Here is a 24,217-nt window from a genome sequence, read left to right as displayed (position 1 = left end):
GTAACTGACTGCGCAAGTTTCATCGCGACAGGCGAGCTACTCGAACGTTCTTACTCCTGGCGGTCTAGCATAAGTTGCGTTCTCGCGCGCGAGTCCATACTGGTGTTGTTAGTAGAGCCGCTAGCAACCTAGCACAGGATGTGCCTGCGGCAGTACGCGGCTGCACTTGCGCCAGTACTGGCAACTGTCGGGCGAGCTACTCGACCGTCGACTTACTCCTGGTGTTCTCTGTAGAGCTGCTCACTGATGCTGTACAGTGTATGTACTGGTACAAGTGTAATACAGGGTGTGCTCGCGGCAGCACTTGCGTCAGTACTAGCTGCTGTCCAGCGAGCTACTCGACCGTCAACTTACTCCTGGTGTTCCCTGTATAGCTGCTCACTGACGCTGTACTGGTACAAGTGTAATACTGGGTGTGCTCGCGGCAGTACGCGGCTGCACTTGCGCCAGTATTGGCTCGTGTCGGTCGGGCGAGCTACTCGACTGTTCACGTAGAAGATGCGCGGGACTGTCAGCTTGATCTGGTGGAGGTCTGAGCCGACTAGGGCCCAGAGGCGGAAGAGACCGGGCTCCGAAGTTTCGAGGACCTGGGCAAACGAATTAGTTTCACTAAATATCTAACCATCGGAAAAAAGACGAACCAGAAAGATTATGTATATAATGTCAAATGGTAATTGTGATGTATTCATGCCGCGGGACAAGTCAGTCATCAAATTGACATTTCCCGCGGTAATGCAGACGATATCGTTAGCAATTCGGTGCAACTATGCTGCCGGCTGCACGGCTAAAGGTGTAAATTTCACTTTAGAATTTAACTTCTTTTAACCTTCAACCCATATTCTGTTTAGTATTCAAGATACTTTTTATGTTTAGGTAACAATTGTTGAAACCGAAGACGCCGGTGAGGTACCTGTATGATCTGCCACGGCGTGTTGAGCAGAGTCCGCTGCGCGCGCTTGATGAAGCTGCCGAGCGTGGTGGCGGAGCCGAGTTTGCGCGGCGCGGCCGTGGAGGCCTCGTTATCATTCTACCTGTTATTCATATTGAAACCGATGACGCCGGTGAGATACCTGTATGATCTGCCACGGCGTGTTGAGCAGAGTCCGCTGCGCGCGCTTGATGAAGCTGCCGAGCGTGGTGGCGGGGCCGAGGCTGCGCGCCGCGGCCGTGGAGGCCTCGTTATCCATCCTACCTGTTACCACATTATTGTTAGGGCCCATACGAGTGTACTCACTAGGGGTAGTAGGGGTGGCAATCGCGGCGGATCGCAACTTTGATTTTACAACGACAAATGTACAGATAAAAAGCTAAAAGTCAGTCTTAGTTCACCCTAAAGTCACACACTTTATTTTAAGAGTAACTTTAAGATGTTATAAAATTCAACATGTAATAATGATAACAACCCCATTCTAGGCATAACCAAAAATGATTACGTAAGTAATAAGTTAATTATGTACCTCGTTTGCTCCTGTTGGACATCTTTCGCTGCTCGATCTGCCATTTCCATTTCTTCTTTTGGAACAAAATCCAAGCTCTTCGTTCTTCCTGTAAATAAATACTTTTGTTACACTCAAAATATTTTGAGGGGTATTAGTGATGATAAAATAAATATAGGTACCCAGGTTATTCAAATATTTTCTTACTGTGAACTTAGGTGGACCCGATGTCCTCACCTCAGTGACAACGGTGTTCTTCATAGACGTATAAATGAGAAAGTGAGACGCAATGACATAAGACAGGTGGAATACCACCCTTACCCGCGTAGTTCCAAAAGGCGGTGGCGGCCCGAAGGCCTCCCGCCAAGTAGCGGCTTCCTTCACCGGCGACTCCTCGCGTTTTCGCTTCACTGTCACCATGGGGCGGGACGGGCGGGGCGTGTCGTCTTTGCCGATATCCTCCATATCCACTTCGGTATCCTATATAATAAGTTCAAAGTTAGTTTAGAAAACCTGCTTAAATCTGTCGCGTCGTCACTTGTTTTTACCAGAAATCCGCTCATTCTTTTTGTTCAAAGTAAGATTACACGTACACGATTCTCCTAGGAGCAGCAGTGTACGTTGACTTATACCCCTAGTGTCCATAGGGACACTTCTATTCGAATATCGATCGGTATTCTCACCACATTCCCATCGTTTTCACTAGTAGCATCGGGCCGCTTCTCCCTGGGCTGCGCGGTGAACATGTCCGTGATCTTCCTGGTCTTGAACTTGTCGGTCTTGGCCAGCATCTTCTTGTGCAGCCAGTCGGGGTACTGCACGCGCGGGACCGGGTTGTCCAACTAGTTACGAGAGAAAAGTATCCTTAGCATATGGAAATTGTAAATAAGGCAATGGATAAAGATTGTGCTTAATGTGCTTTTTTGTCGGGTGTGAAATATAGTAAAGAAGCCAGTTCAGGCGCTTTTCGCTGTCATCGGTGGGTTTTGTAGCTTGCTAGGGATATTATGCGATAATATTATATTATGGGATATTATGGGTCGAGAAAAACTTTCTACAGTAAAGTCAATGACTGCGAAAAAACAAGTGTTTATTTATTAAGCGAAGAAAAACATCGCGAGGAAATCGGACCAGACTGATAAACCCAAATTTCATCATTAGATTGGAAGGTTAGATGACATTCGTAAAACCGGGCAAGTGCGAGTCGGACTCGCGCACGAAGGGTTCCGTACCATAATGCAAAAAAAAAAAAACAAAAAAAAAGCAAAAAGAAAACGGTCACCCATCCAAGTACTGACCCCTCCCGACGTTGCTTAACTTTGGTCAAAAATCACGTTTGTTGTATGGGAGCCCCATTTAAATCTTTATTTTATTTTCTTTTTAGTATTTGTTGTTATAGCGGCAACAGAAATACATCATCTGTGAAAATTTCAACTGTCTAGCTGTCACGGTTCGTGAGATACAGCCTGGTGACAGACGGACGGACGGACAGCGAAGTCTTAGTAATAGGGTCCCGTTTTACCCTTTGGGTACGGAACCCTAAAAACCAGTGCTAAAATCTAAGGATTGGATTCCTAGAAGCGGACTCTTTCAGGATGCAAGTGAAAATGCGCTAACATGAGAAGGAGAATACTATTAGTACCTTCTTAGGGTGCTACTATGGACTTTTGCCTTTTGTCAAACAAGATCAATTGCTGGGACTGTATGTGTAATACCTATATTGTAAAGTTAACTTATTGTGCATTCTATTTTAGTTTAATTTAAGTTAATGTAGTTAGTAATTAAGTTAATTTAAGGTAGTCTTATTTAGTACAAATTTAATGTATTATAAGGACCCATTTGCATGCTGTCAAAATCAGCTAAAAAGGCTTGGACATGTAACTCTATAACACCTTTATGTAAAACCCTTTTTATGTGCAAATAAATGATTATGATTAAGATCCAATCAAGAAATTAATAAGTTGTCTTATGATATCGAGCTTGCGTGTTACTCTTCAGAAAATCAACATTTTAAACCACTTGTGATGAGCCAGGTGATGTATGGTCACAGGGCGGACACGCCATACATCGAAAATCATTTGCGTTTATATGTGTGCACGGCACGTCTGTACACGCGTCATTGTGTGAGTAAGTGGCTTAGGGCTGACTCGTGCGGCGCGCGGGGAAGGCGAAGCCGAGGTTTGCCGAGGCCGGCCGAAGGACACGACGAGCGGCCCGCTGCGTTGCATAATTCGACCGAAATACGTAAAAAAACAAAATTTAGGTTTATGTTTAACAAAATATAGGTTTATGTTTTATTTCGCTCCAATTGTTGAATTGGCTTTGTCAGTTTATAGTCCTGCACGTACTTGGACTTTCAACATGCCATTATTAAATGTACCTTATTGTTGATGCCTATTGATTATTTTATATAACATTTTAAGAAATAATTATGTAAATTATTTCTTAAATTCTTAAAATTAAATTAAAAATCAAACGCGAATGTCCCGCGACCAACAAGTTCTTTTTTGTGAAAAGAGTGTTAAATTAAAAATAAAACATTTACGAGAAATATCTGTGTAGAAGGTCTAGTTACCTTAGGTACTTTAAATATTAAATGTTGGCTTAACATTCACAAATTCAACGAACGGGTTTTAATTCATATGATATTATTATTTTTACGCAAAAGTATAGCCTTATTTACTGATACATATTTCGTCTCTTTGGAAAACTATATTATTATTCATTTCTACATTAAGTAGGTATCCGTACTACCCGTACATCGCACAATACACCGGCATTTTGAACGTTGCGTCATCGCGTCGCGGCGTCGCTAGCCGAACTGAGCGTACGTCAGGAGTCCGTCAGAACTCAGTCGCGGGGCGAGGTAATCCGAGTCAGGGCGGGGCGGTGCGTGTCCGTTCTGTATGATAATACTACAGTGAAACCTGGTTAAGTGAGACCTGGATAAGTGAGAAACCTCTATAGCTGGGACTCATGGTGCGGTCCCGACACTTTAGCACTGAATTACCTCTGTTACTGAGATAAAACGAACCTCTATAACTGGGATTCGTTGTTGTGATTTTATTGTCACATTTACCTCTATAATTGAGACAGAGAGTGTATTTTACCTCTTTTAGTGAGACTATATTTATAAGATTACATTTTCCTAATTGTTTGTTTAGAATTTTATAGGGAATTGACTTCTGTATCTGAGATAACGTCAATCTATGACCTCTCTAACTTGGACTTCATTGAACAATTTCCGTATTCTTACTAACTGTTAGTCTATCCACAAAATTCCGCATTTGACTAATTGTGTTTAAACAATTTCAAGTTTCATTTAGTTAATTTATGTAAGTAGTTAAAACTATCGAAACGAAAGTTAAAATTTTGATAAGTAAAACTAAAAATTTTTTTTATTTATTAAATTTCTAATACGCAATGAAGTCCGCACTATCAAAATTAATTTAATTTTGAAATATCTATCCTTTGGAGAATCATTCAAAATAAGTTCAAAGAAATATTTAAACAGACTTAAAAAATATTTATATAGGGACAAGAATTATTTTACCTTATTTATTTTTAAAGATAATTACTAAATACCTATTTAACCACCTCTATAACTGAAATATACTCTATTCTCACCTCTATTAATGGAACCCTCTGTAAATGAGACAGAAATTTATTTGTACCTGGCTAACTGGGAGCCTGGGTGAGCCTGGGTAAGTGGAAAACCTCTTTAAGTGAGACAAATTTGCTCGTCCCTTGGGATCTCACTTATCCAGGTTTCACTGTATTACTTATTCTGTGGTATGGTGGTGTCACTTACCCCCTGCATGGCGGCCGGGATGGTGATGATCTTCTGTATGGCGCCGCTGAGCCGCTCGATGTAGTAGGCCCAGTCCAGCACATCCCTGATGTCGATGTGTTCGCTGACGCTGCTGTCCTTGAGCCAGCGCCGCAGGTGGTGCCGCTTGACGCCGGCCGGGGACTGGAAGATGGCGAGCGGGATCGCGCGCTCCGTCACCGGCGCGCCTTCTGGCTTGCGCGATATTATGAATCTGAGGGTGATGAATACTTTGTATTAACGTGATTTTTTTGTCTTGATAAATAAATAAACTTTATTGACCTAAAACCTTAACTCACTATAGCATTTCTATATTATACGAAATACAAAATAGCTAGGATTGAGAAACTGTCTTCCAAACCGGCCTACAAGGCCTGTCGGAAGCCGCCGATGCCTCAATGCACGGTGGTTACAGACCAGTGATATAAAACGAAAGAGAAAAATAATACCTACCTATTTAAAAAAAAGGAGGAAATTGATAAAAGTTCTCGGTGCAGCATTCAAATAAATATAAAAATTCTAAAATAAATCTGACAATATATCCGGTTATATGCTAGTTTTATTCCATGGCTACAGAGAGATTAACAACAGCTTGCGTAATCAATCAGCGTAAGCGGCTACCGAAACCTATGGACGCTCACCTGCAAGCCAACCCAGCATCCTTCACCATCTGATCTCCCAAGAACTCTGCGAGTCGTTTCGCAGTGGATATGGACGTAGATTTCTGCCCCCCATAGTCTTCCAGCTTCTTAGACATGGAGCGGTTCTCGGAGATCAGCTCGAATAGCTCGGAATCCGGCATGTTGGAGCCCTTGCTGTACAGTACGTCCAGCCAGTAGTCCGCCACCTATCGATTCAATCCTTTTAGGCCCACTTGCACCATTCCACTAACCCGGGGTTAACCGGTTAAACCTGGAGTTACCATGGTTACCAGTACAATTTGACACTGCGTTGACGGTTAAACTGCTTAACCCCGGGTTAGTGGGATGGTGCAAGTGGCCCTAAGTCTTCTTGATTTGTCGGTACAGAGTCGATGAGGACCGCAGTTTTACCTGATTGGTGCGAAGGCGTAGGTGTGGAGCGCACCTCGCCTCCGCGCCATTCCGGTAGCAGTATTGATTTGATCGACGATACCTTGCCTTACCACCGATACCTTAGGGTCTTATTCTACTAAAAAATTCGTAAATTATGACATTCAATGAGGAGACCGCCGCAAGCAAATCAAAACAGCGACTCATAACAGATTCATATGGCAAGAACATGCATGTGGATTCATAGTAACATTAACGCAATGTAAATATAAATAAAATTCAGTAAATGTACCTTGGCCACCGATGCATAGCAAGACTTCAAATCATTTCCCTTGAGAAACGCTTCGAATACCGACGATTGGAAGATTTTGATAAGTTGCAGTTCTCCACGCCGCTTCACTTCGAAACCTGACAATATACAAAAATACTATAAAATTTTAATAATCCTTGTGGGTGGTAGCGTCCATCCAAAGTGGCCCTGACCTGGAAGATGCCCGGCAAACGGAAACATGGTCGCCCTAAATTGACTTGGCGCCGTTATGTGGAGCAAGAGGTGGGTGTATTGGGGATGGGGTGGGAGGAGGCTACCCAAGCTGCCCAAGACCGGAGTCAGTGGAAGAAAAAGATTCAGCAGGGGGTAACAGGATGGAAAGAAGAAGAAGTGGGTGGTAGCGCGCGTCCACTTCATAAAAGATAATAAGTTCTCAGCTCATTGCGCGTAGTTCTAAATGAAACCAACCAGTTTAAAGTATCACTATTTATTATAAAATAAGTCTCGCCGCGTCTGTCTGTTTCTATGTTCGCGATATACTCAAAAACTACTGTACGGATTTTCATGCTGTTCTCACCTTTCAATAGAGTGATTCTTGAGAAAAGTTTAGATGTATAATTTGGGTATCGTCTTGGGTCGTCCCATTCGTTTTTCGTCAAGTTCTTAAATTAGTCCTATTCTGCTTTCGTCACCCATTCTACATTCGTCAGAATCGTCGGTGGCTTTCAATGTAGAATGCGTGACGAAAGCAGAATAGAACTAATTTACGAACTTGACGAAAAACGAATGGGACGACCCAAGACGATACCATAATTTGTTAAGGTTTTGTGTAAATTGGTTGCACCACCCGTGCGAAGCCGGGAAGGGTCACTACTGTCACTAGTTCAAAAATATAACAAACCCTTTAACTCAGCCAAAGAGCCGTCAAAATTAAAGACAGCGTATCGTTTCTTGAGTCTCTTGCCCTCCTCTTTGGAGGCCGGCAGTACCATCGCCAGGTACGGCCCGTCCACCTCGAAGAAGATGGAATTCTCGGCGCGCTGCTCGTACTTCTTGGCCACGGGGTCCACCAGCTCGAAGTATTGGTCGTTTGTGAAGTGGTCCTGGATAGAAAGATTATTTAACACTGAATCTTAAAAAACTGCATACACATTGTAATAATTTCAGCTTCTATTTTTCTATATTCTATATTATCGGTGTACTACTACCCGTTCACTTTGAGTTGGCCGTTACATAATGACGTCCCACACACGGTCACAGTATTACTGCGGGCCTGGATTGCGGAGTGGTGCGGGGGGAAATAACGGCTAACTTGAAGCGTACATCTAGTAAGGCTTATTTATTAAAATTCAATCTAGTACACGTTCAAAGATGTCTTAAGCAGTTATAGAGCAGTTTCTACTAATAAAAAAAACAAGGTACTAGTTTTCATGGAACGGGGAATTGGTAGAATACATTGTTTATCTATGAAGTTGAATGGATGTCTGTCAATGAAGAATATCATAAAGATTACAGAAAAAACCTATATAAATTACATGGCCGAAATCCGACAAAACAAAAAACTCATTTTCTTTTTGAAAAAAAAAAGAACCATGTTTCTATTTTTTTACCTTAACCATGGCGTTTAGAACTGCATTAGGATAGGACACGTTAATCTTCTTCTTCTTCTGGTGTGTGGTGAGAACCGTCACGGTCTCAGGGAAGGATGCTGGCAGGACACACCAGATACCTAGAAAAATGCGTGGGTTTTATAAATCTTGAATATAACTGTATCAGGCATTAGGGGTGGGGGAACATGACTGAACGGGATAGTCTTATGTATCTATCAGTAGGAGAGGCAGTGAAAGCGCTATTATTATTTGTCCTTGTCACAGTCTCAAATTTTTGTATTCCCCACCGTAAATTTATTATGGATTATGGTGGGCAACAAATAAATTCGACCAATCATAGTATCGCATTGCGTATGTTTTGTCCCTCACGGTGGCACGCGTATAGCACATCTATAGGATCCTACCGTCTGTGGTAGGTTTTCAAAGTAGGAAGTAAAAGGTCTATTGCCGCAGTCGCAATATAAATGCACAGAATATCGCACAGATGTAAACTATATTGGAGCTATAGAGACCATGATATCCGCGAAAAAATGATTTTTAATTACACTTGCTCTTGAATAACTTCCGACGCGCACGCGAGTTTTTCTGTGACTATTATGAGTGACTAAATGTGCCATTCTCGACCAAAAGGGTACTTGTTTTCTGTTGTCAATAACCTAACCTTTTGGTTGAAAACGTCACAAATGTTCTCTTTTCGCTATAATGAAGATGTATACGTGTTTCGACTAGGCTGTGTTGAAATAAATGTAAAACGCTTGAAAAAATTGTATGAATTATACCATACAGATACATGTTGTATGAAATATATATACCATCAGTGTCCAATTCCAAGGGCCTGCCGACTTGCTCAATGATCTCCCTGGCCTTCATAATGATGTTAGCACCCGTGTAGCACACGATCCCTGCCATTTCCATACTGTGCCAACGAGCGCTGTAATACACAAAATAAATATATAGAAAACGGTATCATAATACCCCTTTTACACTCTCATAGTTGCCACAATTCATGCCGCGCGTTGCGTATGATAAAGCTGCTGCCGCTGCCGATTGTGACCCAGGCATGATCCAAGTACGAATATGCTATGAACAGAGTGTAAGTGTAAACACAGCTCATGTATCTGTCGGTACTCTGAATGCTGTGTTGCTGTCCGAAAAAAAAAAGACGGAAACCTCGACGATCTTGCTAATGCCAATTTTATAAGTTTCATCATAACATTCAATAGTGCTTGTTGCTACAAATAATATTTTGTTTTTTTTTCTTGCACCCTGCTTACACAGCGGCATGGTCTAAATGGGAAATAAGACAGAAGAATTTGACCGTTCGGGTTCTGAAGCGAGGACTTAGGCTCGACCAGGAATGCACTTTCATAGTAGTACTATGCTACATAAATTTTATAGAAACGCCGTTTAGATAATTACAAATTTGAAACTCATATATGAGGAGAATAGGCGTTGAGCTTAACAATGTATGTTTCGTAAGGTCTCTGTTCGGAGCAAAATATACCAGTGTACAGAAGTTTAAATCTCACCCTCGTCGCATGACGTATCCGTAGAACGAGTTCAGGATACACTTGTGGGCCAGCTGCAGCGAGTCGTACAGCACCTCCCTGCTCTTGGCGGACTTGATCTCGGCCGCGTCGCCGCTCGCCACAGCCTCCGCCACCTTGGCCTTGGCCTGCTTGTTCAGAGCTTTGTATTCGTAGCGGCGGTCTCTGTAATGGGAAGGCAACTTTATTATACGTTATTCTCTGTATCTTTAGGTACTTAAATAAAAGTAAACAAGTAGTGCATTTTCGGGCAGTTATAACATTTATTGATTAACCAACCAAATACAAAACCACCTGGATCTGTCACTGAACGACCTGACTTTAACCTACATTATTTGATCATGTTATGTTTTCATCTACCCTCAACTGGCTTAAGAAGCCAGTTGAGGGTAGATTTTGTTTACTCTTTTTTTTAAAACCTAAAGATACAGACAAGGGCCATTGATGGCCAAGAAAGGGGCCATTGATGGGGTAATTGCGACTAATCTAGTTCTACTAATAGTAAGGATAATACAATTTCACTGTGGCGGCAATTCCCTGATAGTGTAGGATAGATACTCGTGCCTTTACGCTTGCTACAGATTTACTTGCTAGTTGGATCCCTAGAGTTAATATATCCCTCAAGATTGCAATTTTTATGACTAGTTATGACTAGATATCGCTGGCCCAATATTACAGGGTTCTATGTTACATTTTCAAGACTGTTGAAATTCGACTTAATGTCACTGTGACAATGTTTAAATTTTAGTTCGATAAAAGTGAAACATAGAACCCTGTAATATTGGGCCAGCGATATATGGAATGGAAGTGTGTATGTATAAAAATTTGGTCTTACCTTGCTGCTTTCAAGCGGAGGCATGTTAAAGAGGAAATTACTTTTGAATAGATAATTACTGAAGTATTTATTATGTTGCATCTTACTAAGGGTACATACTCGAAAACACGAAAAAATAAACTTTCCTTCTTAGTTACAAAATATTTGCTTGATCTTGATGATGATTAACTCCTAACCCCTAAAAATAGTCCGCTAGGCTGTAGACACTAAAATTCAGATTTAATTTGCTTATAACATCTATTAGCATTAGCACCTACCTGAAGACACATACAATGTCCACATAGAAGGAGTTTTCCTTCTCACAGATGGTGCTGATCCACACCTGTCTTACGTCACCTTCCAGTAGTCCACTAATCTAAACGAGTCTTTATCGTAAGTGCAATATGGTTTATATTCGTACTCACCTGAAGGCCCGTACAGTGTCGACGTAGGAGTTTTCCTTCTGACAGATGATAGTGGTCCCAGGTGCGGACCACTATACTTATACTTACGTCACCTTGCAATAGTCCACTAAGCTAAACGGGTCTTTATCGTAAGTGTAATATGGTTTATACTCGTATGAGTACTCACCTGAAGGCCCGTACAGTGTCGACGTAGAAGGAGTTTTCCTTCTGACAGATGATAGTGGTCCGCACCTGCCTTACGTCACCTTCCAATAGTCCACTAAGCTAAACGGGTCTTTATCGTAAGTGTAATATGGTTTTTACTCGTATGAGTACTCACCTGAAGGCCCGTACAGTGTCGACGTAGAAGGAGTTTTCCTTCTGACAGATGATAGTGGTCCGCACCTGCCTTACGTCACCTTCCAATAGTCCACTAAGCTAAACGGGTCTTTATCGTAAGTGTAATATGGTTTATTATACTCGTATGAATACTCACCTGAAGGCCCGTACAGTGTCGACGTAGAAGGAGTTTTCCTTCTGGCAGATGATAGTGGTCCGCACCTGTCTTACACGCCACCTTCCAATAGTCCACTAAGCTAAACGGGTCTTTATCGTAAGTGTAATATGGTTTATACTCGTATGAGTACTCACCTGAAGGCCCGTACAGTGTCGACGTAGAAGGAGTTTTCCTTCTGACAGATGATAGTGGTCCGCACCTGCCTTACGTCACCTTCCAATAGTCCACTAAGCTAAACGGGTCTTTATCGTAAGTGTAATATGGTTTTTACTCGTATGAGTACTCACCTGAAGGCCCGTACAGTGTCGACGTAGAAGGAGTTTTCCTTCTGACAGATGATAGTGGTCCGCACCTGCCTTACGCCACCTTCCAATAGTCCACTAAGCTAAACGGGTCTTTATCGTAAGTGTAATATGGTTTTTACTCGTATGAGTACTCACCTGAAGGCCCGTACAGTGTCGACGTAGAAGGAGTTTTCCTTCTGGCAGATGGTGGTTGTCCGCACCTCTGTCTTGGTCACCTTGGTTTTCTTATACGCAACCTTGCAGTAGTCCGCTAAACGCTTCTTTTCATACGCAGCCTGGAGAGGACACATTTGTATTTATATACACATATTTAACAACTATATGTAAAACAAATTATGTACAAAATCAATGGGTTAAACACAGCTTTACCTTTTGAACGCCAAACGGCGCATCCATTTGTCGTGCCACTGACGCCACGGGGGTAAAATTTCGTTTTGTGAATAAATAATGCCAACCTAAAAGTAGGGTGTTTTTCAGTAGATTTTCATAAAAAAAAACGATCGACGTCAAATGCCGTCTTCGGCGTCGTTGTCACGATTTTGCGTTGACGTCAATTGCAGTCTGTGGCGTTCAAAAGGTTAAAGACTTCTGATGTTGACTGTAACTTCATGTTATTAAATAACCCTGACCTGGTCTTCCTTGGGCAAGTTGTGGAAAGCCCTGGGCGGGCCGCCGGGGTGCAGCGGCGGGAACCGCTCCGTCTCGAGCTGCTGCTGGATGCGTTGGTACTCGCTGCGAGTCGCCGGCACTAAAGTGTAAACAGATATTGTTGGAATTTGAACTTTGCGGGTGAAAATTTAAGGTCTAATTTTGCTATAGGTCTAGTGTTTTACTGAAGTCCTTATGCCGCTGGCAGCAGATTGTAGGTTTTCCCACCATTGTGGGCTCTGATACCACACTGTAAGGTTCAAGTTTACTAACAGAAGTTCCACCTTGACATACAGTATAGGTGGCGATGGCAGCAGTTTGTAGGTTTTCACGCAATTGGGAGCTCTGTTACAACACCGTAAGGTTCAAGTTTATCCATATCCAGTCCGTTTGCCGCTGACAGCAGATTGTACTTTACACGTTATTGTGAGCTCTGTTACCACACGACAAAGTTCAGGTTTACTTACAGAAGTCCCCCCTCCCCCCCGCCCCCTCAACGAGAGTTCATAGACTGAATAGTCCATGTAGGTACCGCAGGCAGCAGGTTGTACTTTACACGGTATTGTGAGTTCTGTTACCACACAATAAAGTTCAGGTTTACTTACAGAAGTCCCCCCTCCACATCCAGTCCATGTGCCGCTGGCAGGTCGCCCCCGGACGGTTGTAGTCGCACACGGCACAGATGCTTGCGTTCACCATTGCAGACGGTTGCAACCTGTTTAAAAAAAATCGGGCTCTGTCTTGTGTCGGGTGGAGCAACTTTTTCTTGTCACTCCTCACATCTCCTTACTCAAAGCATTGGTTTGGATTTATGAGTTTTAAATTCACGAAGCATGCCTATGTCTAGTAATCAAACTGACAAATACCTGATTCAATTCGACTTTCATCTAAAAAAAAAAAAACTAAATTGACTTACTTTTATATTATATACATAGATTTAAGATTAGCCTTTAGTACCGTTTGGTAACCAAAATTTCGTAACCAGCTACAGAATGGGAATCAAGATTCCCAGTTTGTAGCCGGTTACGTATTGGGCCAGCGTGGTACCGCTTGGTAACTAAATTTAGTAACTAGCTACAAAATGGGAATCTAAAATTCCCTGTATGTGTATGTAGCCAGTTACGAATTAGGCCAGAGTGGTACCATTTGGTAACTCAATTTTGTAACCGGCTACAAAATGGGAATCCAAAATTACCTGTTGTAGCGGGTTACGTATTGGGCCAGAGTTACTGATCGGAGTTTATTCTACCAAATCGAGGCTAAAACGGTGTAGGTACATATGAAAGCACTTCAGACCTATTGTCATTGCATACGTTTATTTTAAGTTTTAATGATAATTTCTCGCTGACTGTACATTTTATCAAAAATCTGTGAATGCCAATTGCCACCACTTAAACAGTTAGAGATGGCTTCCCAAGACCATTTTCGAGTGACAGCAAGCTGCCTTTACTGCCCTATCTCTACTTTCCACCCTTAATACAACTTAATGAACCACTTCAAAAGTCCCATTTTGTAACCAGTTACAACGCGGAATATTTTTTCCCGTTTGGAAGCTGGTTACCAACCGTGGCTATGAATCGGTAATTCAAAAGTCCCATTTTGTAACCAGTTACAAACCGGGATTTATTTTTTCCGTTTCGAAGCCGGTTAACAAACGTGGTTACAACTCGGTAATGGAAAAGTCCCAATTTGAAGCCAGTTACGAATTGGTATTTCTTTCCCGTTTCGAAGCTGGTTACCAATTTTTAGTTACCAAACGGTACTAAAGGAAGATTAGATCCTAAGCATGTGATACTGCTATGCCCTCACAGGGTCCATGTGGAACTACCCAGACATTCTAATATCTATAAAAATACCATAATTGCAATAAATAAATATGATATGATATGATATAAGCTTAATTAATCATATTAAGCATGCCATTAATGCATCATATTAATGTTATTTTATTACTTTGTTGCTTCCCCTCACTGACAGGACAGAACAACAAAAAGACAATAGTTGATCCACCCTTATACTACATTTTTTATATTGAAAATGGACCGCTTCGTTTTTATGGGGCATAATTCTGAGGGTTTTACTTGGGCTAAAAAATCTTTAAGATTCTCTGCAAATCAACATATGTTTACTGACAAACACGTTGGCTTAAAATAGCTATAGGATTACTTTTCTTACATGGTATAGTCAACTGTAAAAATATGGGTGTAGCCAACTTATTCAAAAATATGTCTCATAGTTTTTAATTCGCGGACATAAGAGCTATGGGACATATTTTTGAGATGATTTGTGCACCCATATTTTTACAGTTGACTGTACCAATAAGCTGACGTGTACTTTACCTGTTCGTCAAAATAATATTAGGGTACATAGCGCCCACATCCAAATGGTAAATCAGCGGGTTCTCATCCCTCCTCGGATGGTCCCTCATGTGCTGCAGTTTCTCTCTTATCTCCGCGCACACCTCGTCCAGGTTGGTCACCATCGCCAGGGGAATCCCCTCCTCGACCTCGATGGCGTGCCTCATGGTCTTGTCTATGGTGTCGATCAGCTTCTCGACGGCTGATGGCTCGATGCGGAACTTGCATTTTATGTCGGCGCGGAATACGCCTGTGATGTTTGAAAGAAAGCTTGGTTAAGATATCGATTATTACTGTTTGGCGCTTGACTAAGATTTCATAGTGTCATCATAATTATATTTAATCAGTTTTAAATAAATCGATTAAAATAAATGTTACCATGTTCGTATCAAAATCTCTAAATGCATCCAGATCTGGCAAATGCGAGGTAGCGTGCAATTCTGGAATCTGTCGCGCTAAAGTATTGTGTAACGCATGCGAGGGGTCAGCGAGCCTTTCGCATACAACCACGGCACATGTATATTTAAGCATAGTCGAAAAAACCGGGCAAGTGCGAGTCGGACTCGCGCACGAAGGGTTCCGTACCATAAAACAAAAAAAAACGGAAAAAATGCAAAAAGAAAACGGCGGCAACAGAAATACATCATCTGTGAAAATGTCAACTGTCTAGCTATCACGGTTCGTGAGATACAGCCTGGTGACAGACAGACAGACAGACGGACGGACGGACGGACGGACGGACGGACGGACGAACGAACGGACGGACGGACGGACGGACAGCGAAGTCTTAGTAATAGGGTCCCGTTTTACCCTTTGGGTACGGAACCCTAAAAATGAACCGCATTTCAGGGCTATACTTGGAAATAATCCTCCAAAGTGTCAGAGAACATGTCAAGATTCCACCAGTAGGAGGATCAGTACTATCTTTACCATAAGGGCACACGGGGCCCATGTCCAGGGCCCGCATCCTCAGGGGGCCCCGAAGGACAGACAGTAACAGTATATTTGATTACCCATAATAAATAGCAGATCATAGTAGAACAATGTAAGTTTAATTCGCTTTCTTTACTTTCCAAAAGGGCCCCAAATTTGTATGTGCCCAAGGGCCCCTGCATAGTTTAAGACGGCCCTGAGGAGGGTCATGTCTGACCTGACTCGAGCGCCTCCACGTGGCCGCCGACGTAGGTCTCGGCATCCAGCAGGTGCCCGTCGGCCGTGAACTTGTTCAGAGAACATGTCAAGACCCCACCAGTAGGAGGGTCATGTCTGACCTGACTCGAGCGCCTCCACGTGGCCGCCGAAGTCGGTCTCGGCGTCCAGCAGGTGCCCGTCGGCCGTGAACTTGTTCAGAGAACATGGCAAGACCCCACCAGTAGGAGGGTCATGTCTGACCTGACTCGAGCGCCTCCACGTGGCCGCCGACGTAGGTCTCGGCGTCCAGCAGGTGCCCGTCGGCCGTGAACTTGTTCAGAGAACATGTCAAGACTGCACCAGTAGGAGGGTCATGTCTGATCTGACTCGAGCGCCTCCACGTGGCCGCCGACGTAGGTCTCGGCGTCCAGCAGGTGCCCGTCGGCCGTGAACTTGTTCAGATAACATGTCAAGACTGCACCAGTAGGAGGGTCATGTCTGACCTGACTCGAGCGCCTCCACGTGGCCGCCGACGTCGGTCTCGGCGTCCAGCAGGTGCCCGTCGGCCGTGAACTTGTTCAGAGAACATGTCAAGACTGCACCAGTAGGAGGGTCATGTCTGACCTGACTCGAGCGCCTCCACGTGGCCGCCGACGTAGGTCTCGGCGTCCAGCAGGTGCCCGTCGGCCGTGAACTTGTTCAGTTCCTCCACCTGCTTGTTGGGGAACACGATGTTGGCGTGGAACGCTTCCACCATGAGCAGGGATTCACACAGCGTGCCGGAGCCTTTACGGAGTACCTGGATAGTTTTATTATAATTTAGAGCCCTGTTTCAAAGCTTATCTTCCATCTGTCCAATATCTTGGTCCAATGTCATTGCGTCTGACTCTTTCGTCAAGCAAAATGTGAGACAAAATACGCATTGGACAAAGAAATTGGATAGATGGAATACCACCCTTAGTTGCTCTGAATGTTTGCTGGAGCCACAGACAAGACATCCTCCAGACTGAGCATAGTAGCTCTACCCCCTCTGCCACGCATACGGTAGTTTTACTCCATTTTCGAGTCGAAAGTGTCTTTGTGTGACATCCGTGTCTTTGAACGGCCCAATCACGGCACGGGACCTCGCTCACCTCGTCCCCCGCACCCCCGTATTTTTGGCAGCATCGGTTTCATGAAATAATTTCTCTAAACTCCGTCTAGAGGATTCCTAGTCTATGGCTGGAGCATTATTCGGACCAAAAGGTATTCTAATAAATTCCAAGTCGCCATCATACGTACTGAATTCAGTTTTTATACTCTTTCATTTAAATTTATTTTGTCTGGAAAGTAATCTGGTGGGATTTAATGATGCCTTGTTCTTCTATCTAAAGTCACAATATAAGCTGTCGTTAACGAGAAATAAAGAATTTTAATAGAGATGTAATGAATCAGAAATGTTGTCAGAATCAGACTTGCTAAAACTCGGCACGATTTTTTAACATTCAACAAACGATAAGGCTGCATTTTACAGGTAAATCACAGCTTGGTAAGCGAGTGGCTATCTAGTAATGTTCTTACCTCATCTGGCTCCAAGGGGATAATGGTACACAGAGCGAATATGAAGGGGTGCACGTACTTCATGTACAAGTAATACGTGGCCACGGCGTCAGACACCGAGTAGTTTGACAGGACCTGCCGGCAATAACTGAATATAAGAACTAACAGAACAATAAATAAAATAAAAATAAAAAAGTTTTTATTTTACCATAAATATGAATTTTCACTAACATTAACATTACATTAATAACTGAGTGATTTCGTTTCTACATGTTATAATTTTATTCAAATATATTATCACTGATATGGATAATGAACTGTCAATATTGTCATACTCGTATAATTTCATGCATTTGAATAAGTATTATATAACAGAATAGAAGAATGCACTCATTCCAGTCTTTTTAGTGTCCAAGTTAACCCTTTACCAGGCTAAGGGATATTATTTCCCACAATACGGCACTTCAAACATGTGTTCTATTTTAGATGAAGGAGTAAGACTGACATTTGTCATTTTTGAATTGTTAGCCTGGTAAAGGGTTAAGTAACTAATGTAAATATCTTATGTCGACTGTGTACTAATGTAAATGTATTGTACAATGGCGTAGCGTGAACTAATCTAGCCGTGGGCGAAGTCGCATCTGCGAGTCCCTTTTGTTTCACTGTGCCCCGTTAGGGGGCGAGGCCCTGGGCGACGGCTCACTTCGCCCACGCCTAGCTATGCCACTGGTATTGTATACTTGAGGTATCTCATTCAAAACACGGCCATCAATACTCTGTCATGAAAAATCTGTTTTCTCCTTCTCCAAGATTAAGGCTGGACCGTCCAGACTGGACGGAGATTCGCTTTAATCTACCATTTCATTTATGTTAAATGAATTATCTGTGAATTTCAATTTATAAAGATATTGTGGCAAATAAAAGATTTTTGTTTTTTACTATGTTCAATGATCTAAAGTTCTAAAGTATTCATTTCAAAAATCTTACAATCTACTTACAAAATGACAAATGTCTTAACCAAAACTAACAACTAACAACACAAAAACTATTCACCAAATTCGCCCCGCGCCCCTCTAAATGCAAAGGAGCCCATCACGCTCGCCGCGTGGCCACATTGAACCGCGATGGACATCCTTTGCATCTCTAAAGTGTAAAGTGATGATGTAAAGTGTAAAGTTACCTGGGGCTGCTCAGCCGCCATGCGGCACATGTCCTCCGGGTCGAGCTCCACGGGGTCGTAGCGCAGCTTGGCCTTGGCGACGGCCTTCAGCCCCTGAGACCCCACCGGCAGGTACGAGTCGCGCTTCACCCAGCTACAACACACCACTTGTTATACATACATAGTACATACATACATATAATAACGCCTATTTCCCACGGTAGGCAGAGACCACGGATTTCCACTTGCTACGATCCTGACATACCTCTTTCGCTTCCTTCACTTTCATAAAATTCCTCATACACGCACATAGTAAGGGTATGTTTACCAGAGACAGTCCATGTGCATGGCGGGGCGGCAGGCGTAGGTGCCGTCCCGGGCCGCCAGCTTGCTGAAGCCGATCTCCTGCTTCACATCCAGCCCCAGTATGGGTATGTTTACTATATGGGTATGTTTACCAGAGACAGTCCATGTGCATGGCGGGGCGGCAGGCGTAGGTGCCGTCCCGGGCCGCCAGCTTGCTGAAGCCGATCTCCTGCTTCACATCCAGCCCCAGTATGGGTATGTTTACTATATGGGTATGTTTACCAGAGACAGTCCATGTGCATGGCGGGGCGGCAGGCGTAGGTGCCGTCCCGGGCCGCCAGCTTGCTGAAGCCGATCTCCTGCTTCATGTCCAGCCCCAGTATGGCCGCGCGAGCCTCCACGAACGGCCAGTCGAAGAAATCACCTGTAACATATACCCATCAATATACGCCATACGATTACATAATTGAATTCCTTGTATTTAATAAAAGTAAACCACCGATACGTGGCAGCAAGTAAAATTTACCTTTATTTAATTTTTAATAATGTTTACTCACTATTATTGCGAGTTATCTAAAATATTGTGGTGGTCAAGAAGTTATTACATTTAACACTACATTAAATCAGTAAGTACTTTCCGATCGCTAAAGCTATGTGTGTGTAGTGTATACTCAAGTTATGTGTAGATCCAGAAAAATTCTTACCGTTATATGTGACAAAAATATGTGGTTTTACGTCCATAATGTGATCGAAGAACTTCTGAATCAAAGCCATTTCGTTTGCTTCATTGAATACTATGAACTGCCTGTAAAAATGAGATTATTGTAGAATTTAATTAAACACTTTTTATTTATAGTATTTGAATGAGTAGCATGATACACAAGAAATGGGTTGTGCACAAATCACGCGAGGTGTATTTGGCTACTTTTTGATTTGTGCACAAGCCCAAAGATCTTATAAGTCACTATAGCAGTACTTGTTTTACTTAGATTAAAATTAACTAGGGTAAACTACCCTGTCCCACCCCACTAATGGTTACCAGTGCCACCTTGTACCAGTTGTACCTTATTTTAAGCCAGCAGGTTTCCTAAGAAAATAGGTCAATAAATCATTGGTAATTTTACCCTTCATCAGTATAGATGCCTTGCTCCAGTTGACACTCCTCGGTACGGAGTGAAACATGTCGAGCGTTTTTCGACTTAAAATACGTGAGTGAACCGTTCTTAATATATTCAATATAGCCACCTTTAACAGTAACTGGCCGGAAAAAGCACAACAACGGGAGTTTGCCCAGCAGTGGGACACTATAACCAGCTAAGGCCCACTTGCACCATCCCACTAACCCGGGATCTTGCGGTTAAACCGTTAACCTAGTGTCAAATTGTACTGGTAACCATGGTAACTTCAGGCTTAACTGGTTAACGCCGGGTTAGTGAAATGCTGCAAGTGGGCCTCAGAAAATAAAAAAATATCCTAAGCGATTGATTTTTCCAACCTCTAAAATTACCACTTACCCTTCAAACTCAGGTTTAGGCGTGTATTCAAAATCCTCGACATCAACCGATATGATCTCCCTATTGGTTATCAAATAACCTTGTCCATCTATCATATAAGAGATCATCATGATCTGGTCGGTCTGCGAATCGGGGAACTTAAGGGGCAGCTTGGTGGTCTCGATGTCGAAGGCGAGCACGATGGGGTCCGGCCGCTCGAGGATGTCGTCCCGCTTGGTGAAGAGCGGCGGCTCCGTGCCGCGGCTCTTGACGGTGTACCACGAGCCGCAGAATATCTTCATGTCGATTGACACCCGGGCGTGGTATGGGACGTCGTGTTCTCTGATAGAAGAGTTATAAAATGAGGTTAATTTTTACAGTCTTAGGGTAAAAATGGGACCCTATTACTGAGACTCCGCTGTCCATCTGTCTATCACCAGGCTGTTTGTCATGAACCGTGATAGCTAGGCAATTGAAATTTTCACAGATTTGATGTGTCTCTGTTGCCACTATAACAAAAAGCACTAAAAACTGAATAGTTAATATTATCGTCATAAGTGGCCGCATCGCGCGAATATTTGCTCACAAAGCAGGTCGTTCTATCTAGATGGCGACACCTAGAATACTTCCTCAAACGTAAAGTCAACTGTAAAAATATGGGTGTAGCCAACTTATTCAAAAATATGTCCCATAGTTCTTAATTCGCTGATATAAACCATACTCACAAATAACCAACTGGATCAAAGTTAAAATACAAATATCAATCATCAGAGCGGTCTCTCTAAGAATTAGAGGAATGAGAAGAAGGATAGAAAGATTTGGATCTGAAGACGGCTGTGGAATACCCATCCTTGAAGATTAGATTTCTCTTCTTTCTACCGCACAACTGTTTTTTAAATACGTTTAAAATTATATTATTTAACGTAATACATGTGTTATAATGGAAAAAAATAGGACATATTTTTGAAATGATTTGTGCACCCATATTTTTAAAACTGACTGCACCTGATATCTAATATATTTTCCATGTGGTCTGTGGTCTTCTTGGCATGTTCAATGGCCGCGGCGCTGGTGAGCGCGTTGGTCAACATCTCCGCGTAAATAGCGTCTTTCTTCTCTCGCTCCTGGAACGCACATCAGGGATAAATAGATATTTATTCAAATACATAGCAACAATAGAATCAAACAGTGACAGATTGTTTTTGTCCTTTCTTGAAAACATAAACCAAATCATAGTTTGATATTCAAACTAATATAAACACTTTTTACCCTCACAAGAGGCATTGGGCAGGACAAGCCACTAAGCTAAAAATAATAATCATAATCATAAGTATCGTAACTTATAAAAGTTATAAGACAGTCTGAAGTAATTTCTAGTAACATAGGGTTTTCATAAAAAAAATCTACCATTTACTTTTTTCGAAAAACCAGCAACTTTTGGGTTATTTAGACTCAGAATCACGAGTACTATTGGATGAGACAAAAGAGTGTCCCCAGTTATTCATACAAATTTTGGATGTCAGTTATGTAACGGTCCATACAAAATGTATGTGAGAATGTGTTACAACACTGTCATTTTTTTGGGATATATTTTTCTTTTCTTTTTAAATTGATATTCTTCTTTATTTTGAGTAGAAATAACCTAAATGTTGATGGATTTTAGAAAAAAGTAAATGGTACACTTTTAAGTGAATATGCCGATGACGATGGAGTAGTGCTTCACCTTGTTTTTGTTGACGGCCGTCAGCACCTCGCGCCGCACTTTCATCATCTCATTTTGCGACATGAAAGAAAGCTTCAGGTAACGCTGTTTGAGCCCCGAGAGGTGATTTAACTGCAATAAGATAATTATTTTGTCCAGCATAGAGTAGCATACAATAGCATAGAGTATAAGGCCCAGCCATACAAATGAAAGACCCATAATTTGCCAAAGAAGTTTGAACCTTTAGTGCTGGGAATAGAGTTCATTTTGGTTTTGTTTGTAAATCGAATGAAATAAAACAAATGCAACTCTAATTCAATATGATTTAAATTTAATTGAACTGAATAAGTACTTTAGGTAGGACCTTGGGCCTTAGGAGGATGAACATAGCATACTTTATACTTACTTAAAGGATATTCATGTTAATACCTAAACAGTATTTTTTCTAAAATAGCTTTAATCACAATAGTGGCATTACAATTGAACCCAAGACACAACATCTCACCAGGTCATGAAGGGTCATAAAATCCTCAAAAACTACTGACATCTCAACTAATGGATATTCTCTAAAAGTGATGATTTCATGTCACATACCAAATCCAAATCCTCCTTCTCAATAACTTCTATTTTATGAATAGTGCCAGCATACTTCTTGGACAAGTACTGTATGACCTCCTGCTCACACTCCTTGCGGGCGAGCAGGAGGAAGTACGGCTGGAAGGTCAGTGAGATCTTGAACCGGCTACCATCCATTTCTATGAAGTAGTAATCCATGGCTGCTACGAGGCGCTTGTCTTCATCAAGAACTTCAGCCTGAAATAATACATTAAGCATTTATTTAAGTAGGTATAGTATGCATATGTAAGTTTATTTTCATTAATATGTATTATTTATCACTGTTTTTTTGTTTTAAGATAGGTACCTATTCTGCATTTTTTGTTTAACGCTGTGCCGGCACCCACTACCGTTTCTGTTTAGCCTGATGGTTGACTGGTCGAGAATGCCTTTAGGCATTAAGTCTGCCATTTGTACTTTATTTGTTATATTGCGCAATAAAGTTTAAAATAAAATAATAAAATAAATAATAAGATTTTTTTTTACTTGTAGGGCAGGCAGTTGGAATAACTGAGAATGCCTGTATCCAGAATCATCTTAATGGTTTGTTTAATTAAAATAATGTTGAGAACATATAAAAATACACAACAATCATGTCATTTCTAGTCCATTCATTACTTTAGTATTAATGTAAGTAGATTGATTGTGAAATGATAAGAATTGAAACATGCATTTTTGTAATTTAATTATGATGTATCACCCCTTTCAATCATCTTTGTGAAAATTCACAAATCAAATTCAGGTATTTAAAAAAATGCATCCTTAGTTTACATGTTATAGTTATAACAAAGTATTTAATAGTGCATGTCACACAATTTATGGAGTACAACATACTTTCCGATAAAATAAAACTATGAAAACAGATTATAACAGGTGACACACTCATTATCTGCAAATGCTGTATAGGATTGTACACCAGGATGTATTTTAAAATTTTTTAATTCATAATTTTATTTCATGATTAACTATTGCGGTAACCAAAGACAATATTATACTTTCAGATATTACGAATTTACATGTATGGTATTGCAACTATCCAATTTCTTAATCCAATGTATATTGCGTCTCACATTTTGCTTAATGAGAAAGAGAGACTCAATGACATTGGACAGGTGGAATACCACCCTAAGCGTACAAATTACGAAGATTTACCGTATGCATGTTGATCAGGTACCCTGTTCTCTCTTTGGCATCGCGTACTCTGTCGAAGCCGTACTTGGAATCGATCCTATCATTCTCCAGCGCCACACGGATCCGCGACTCGGAGGATTCCTCGCTATGGAACGAAATATAATTTTACATTACAGAGACGGGCAGAACATTGGAGTTGCAGAATATAGTTGATATAAATGAAGTACCGTGAGCCCGAAGATGTGCCAGCATCTCGCTTATTAGGCTCTTCTTTATCAGCTCGATATTTCCCAGTATTTTGGAGGACCATTTGTTAGGATTTCCTTAAAAATATAAATTGTTTTCCATTTACTCCACACAAGTCGATTCAAA

At 41.8% G+C, this 24,217-nt stretch overlaps 1 protein-coding gene across 2 annotated transcripts in view; it reads right to left on the bottom strand.

The window, feature by feature from the left end:
- Positions 1-24,217, bottom strand: part of LOC134673122 (DNA polymerase epsilon catalytic subunit 1) — a 41,383-nt gene extending 17,166 nt beyond the window's left edge. Inside the window, exons 1-27 of one of the 2 annotated variants that reach the window (XM_063531060.1) lie at positions 24,073-24,217; positions 23,867-23,990; positions 22,694-22,912; positions 22,121-22,231; positions 21,403-21,521; positions 20,419-20,739; positions 19,609-19,709; positions 19,187-19,328; positions 18,620-18,752; positions 17,461-17,574; positions 16,525-16,699; positions 14,752-15,019; positions 13,018-13,127; positions 12,394-12,512; positions 11,900-12,039; positions 9,707-9,889; positions 8,990-9,108; positions 8,178-8,296; positions 7,469-7,670; positions 6,589-6,704; positions 5,907-6,112; positions 5,248-5,479; positions 2,120-2,278; positions 1,758-1,916; positions 1,458-1,545; positions 1,071-1,192; positions 355-587 (exon numbers count right to left, since the gene is read on the bottom strand). In XM_063531060.1, coding sequence (XP_063387130.1) covers positions 355-587; positions 1,071-1,192; positions 1,458-1,545; positions 1,758-1,916; positions 2,120-2,278; positions 5,248-5,479; positions 5,907-6,112; positions 6,589-6,704; positions 7,469-7,670; positions 8,178-8,296; positions 8,990-9,108; positions 9,707-9,889; positions 11,900-12,039; positions 12,394-12,512; positions 13,018-13,127; positions 14,752-15,019; positions 16,525-16,699; positions 17,461-17,574; positions 18,620-18,752; positions 19,187-19,328; positions 19,609-19,709; positions 20,419-20,739; positions 21,403-21,521; positions 22,121-22,231; positions 22,694-22,912; positions 23,867-23,990; positions 24,073-24,155 — 4,217 coding nt within the window. In that variant the 5' untranslated portion in view covers positions 24,156-24,217. Of the gene's footprint in view, positions 1-354; positions 588-1,070; positions 1,193-1,457; positions 1,546-1,757; positions 1,917-2,119; positions 2,279-5,247; positions 5,480-5,906; positions 6,113-6,588; positions 6,705-7,468; positions 7,671-8,177; positions 8,297-8,989; positions 9,109-9,706; positions 9,890-11,899; positions 12,040-12,393; positions 12,513-13,017; positions 13,128-14,751; positions 15,020-16,524; positions 16,700-17,460; positions 17,575-18,619; positions 18,753-18,926; positions 19,024-19,186; positions 19,329-19,608; positions 19,710-20,418; positions 20,740-21,402; positions 21,522-22,120; positions 22,232-22,693; positions 22,913-23,866; positions 23,991-24,072 lie in introns of those variants that run through there. The other variant, XM_063531059.1, reaches the window with a different exon arrangement.

This window comes from Cydia fagiglandana, chromosome 18, assembly GCF_963556715.1.
Source record: "Cydia fagiglandana chromosome 18, ilCydFagi1.1, whole genome shotgun sequence".
Taxonomy (NCBI): domain Eukaryota; kingdom Metazoa; phylum Arthropoda; class Insecta; order Lepidoptera; family Tortricidae; genus Cydia; species Cydia fagiglandana.
The sequence above is the reverse complement of the archived record's forward strand: the minus strand, read 5'-3'. Positions and strand labels throughout refer to the sequence as shown.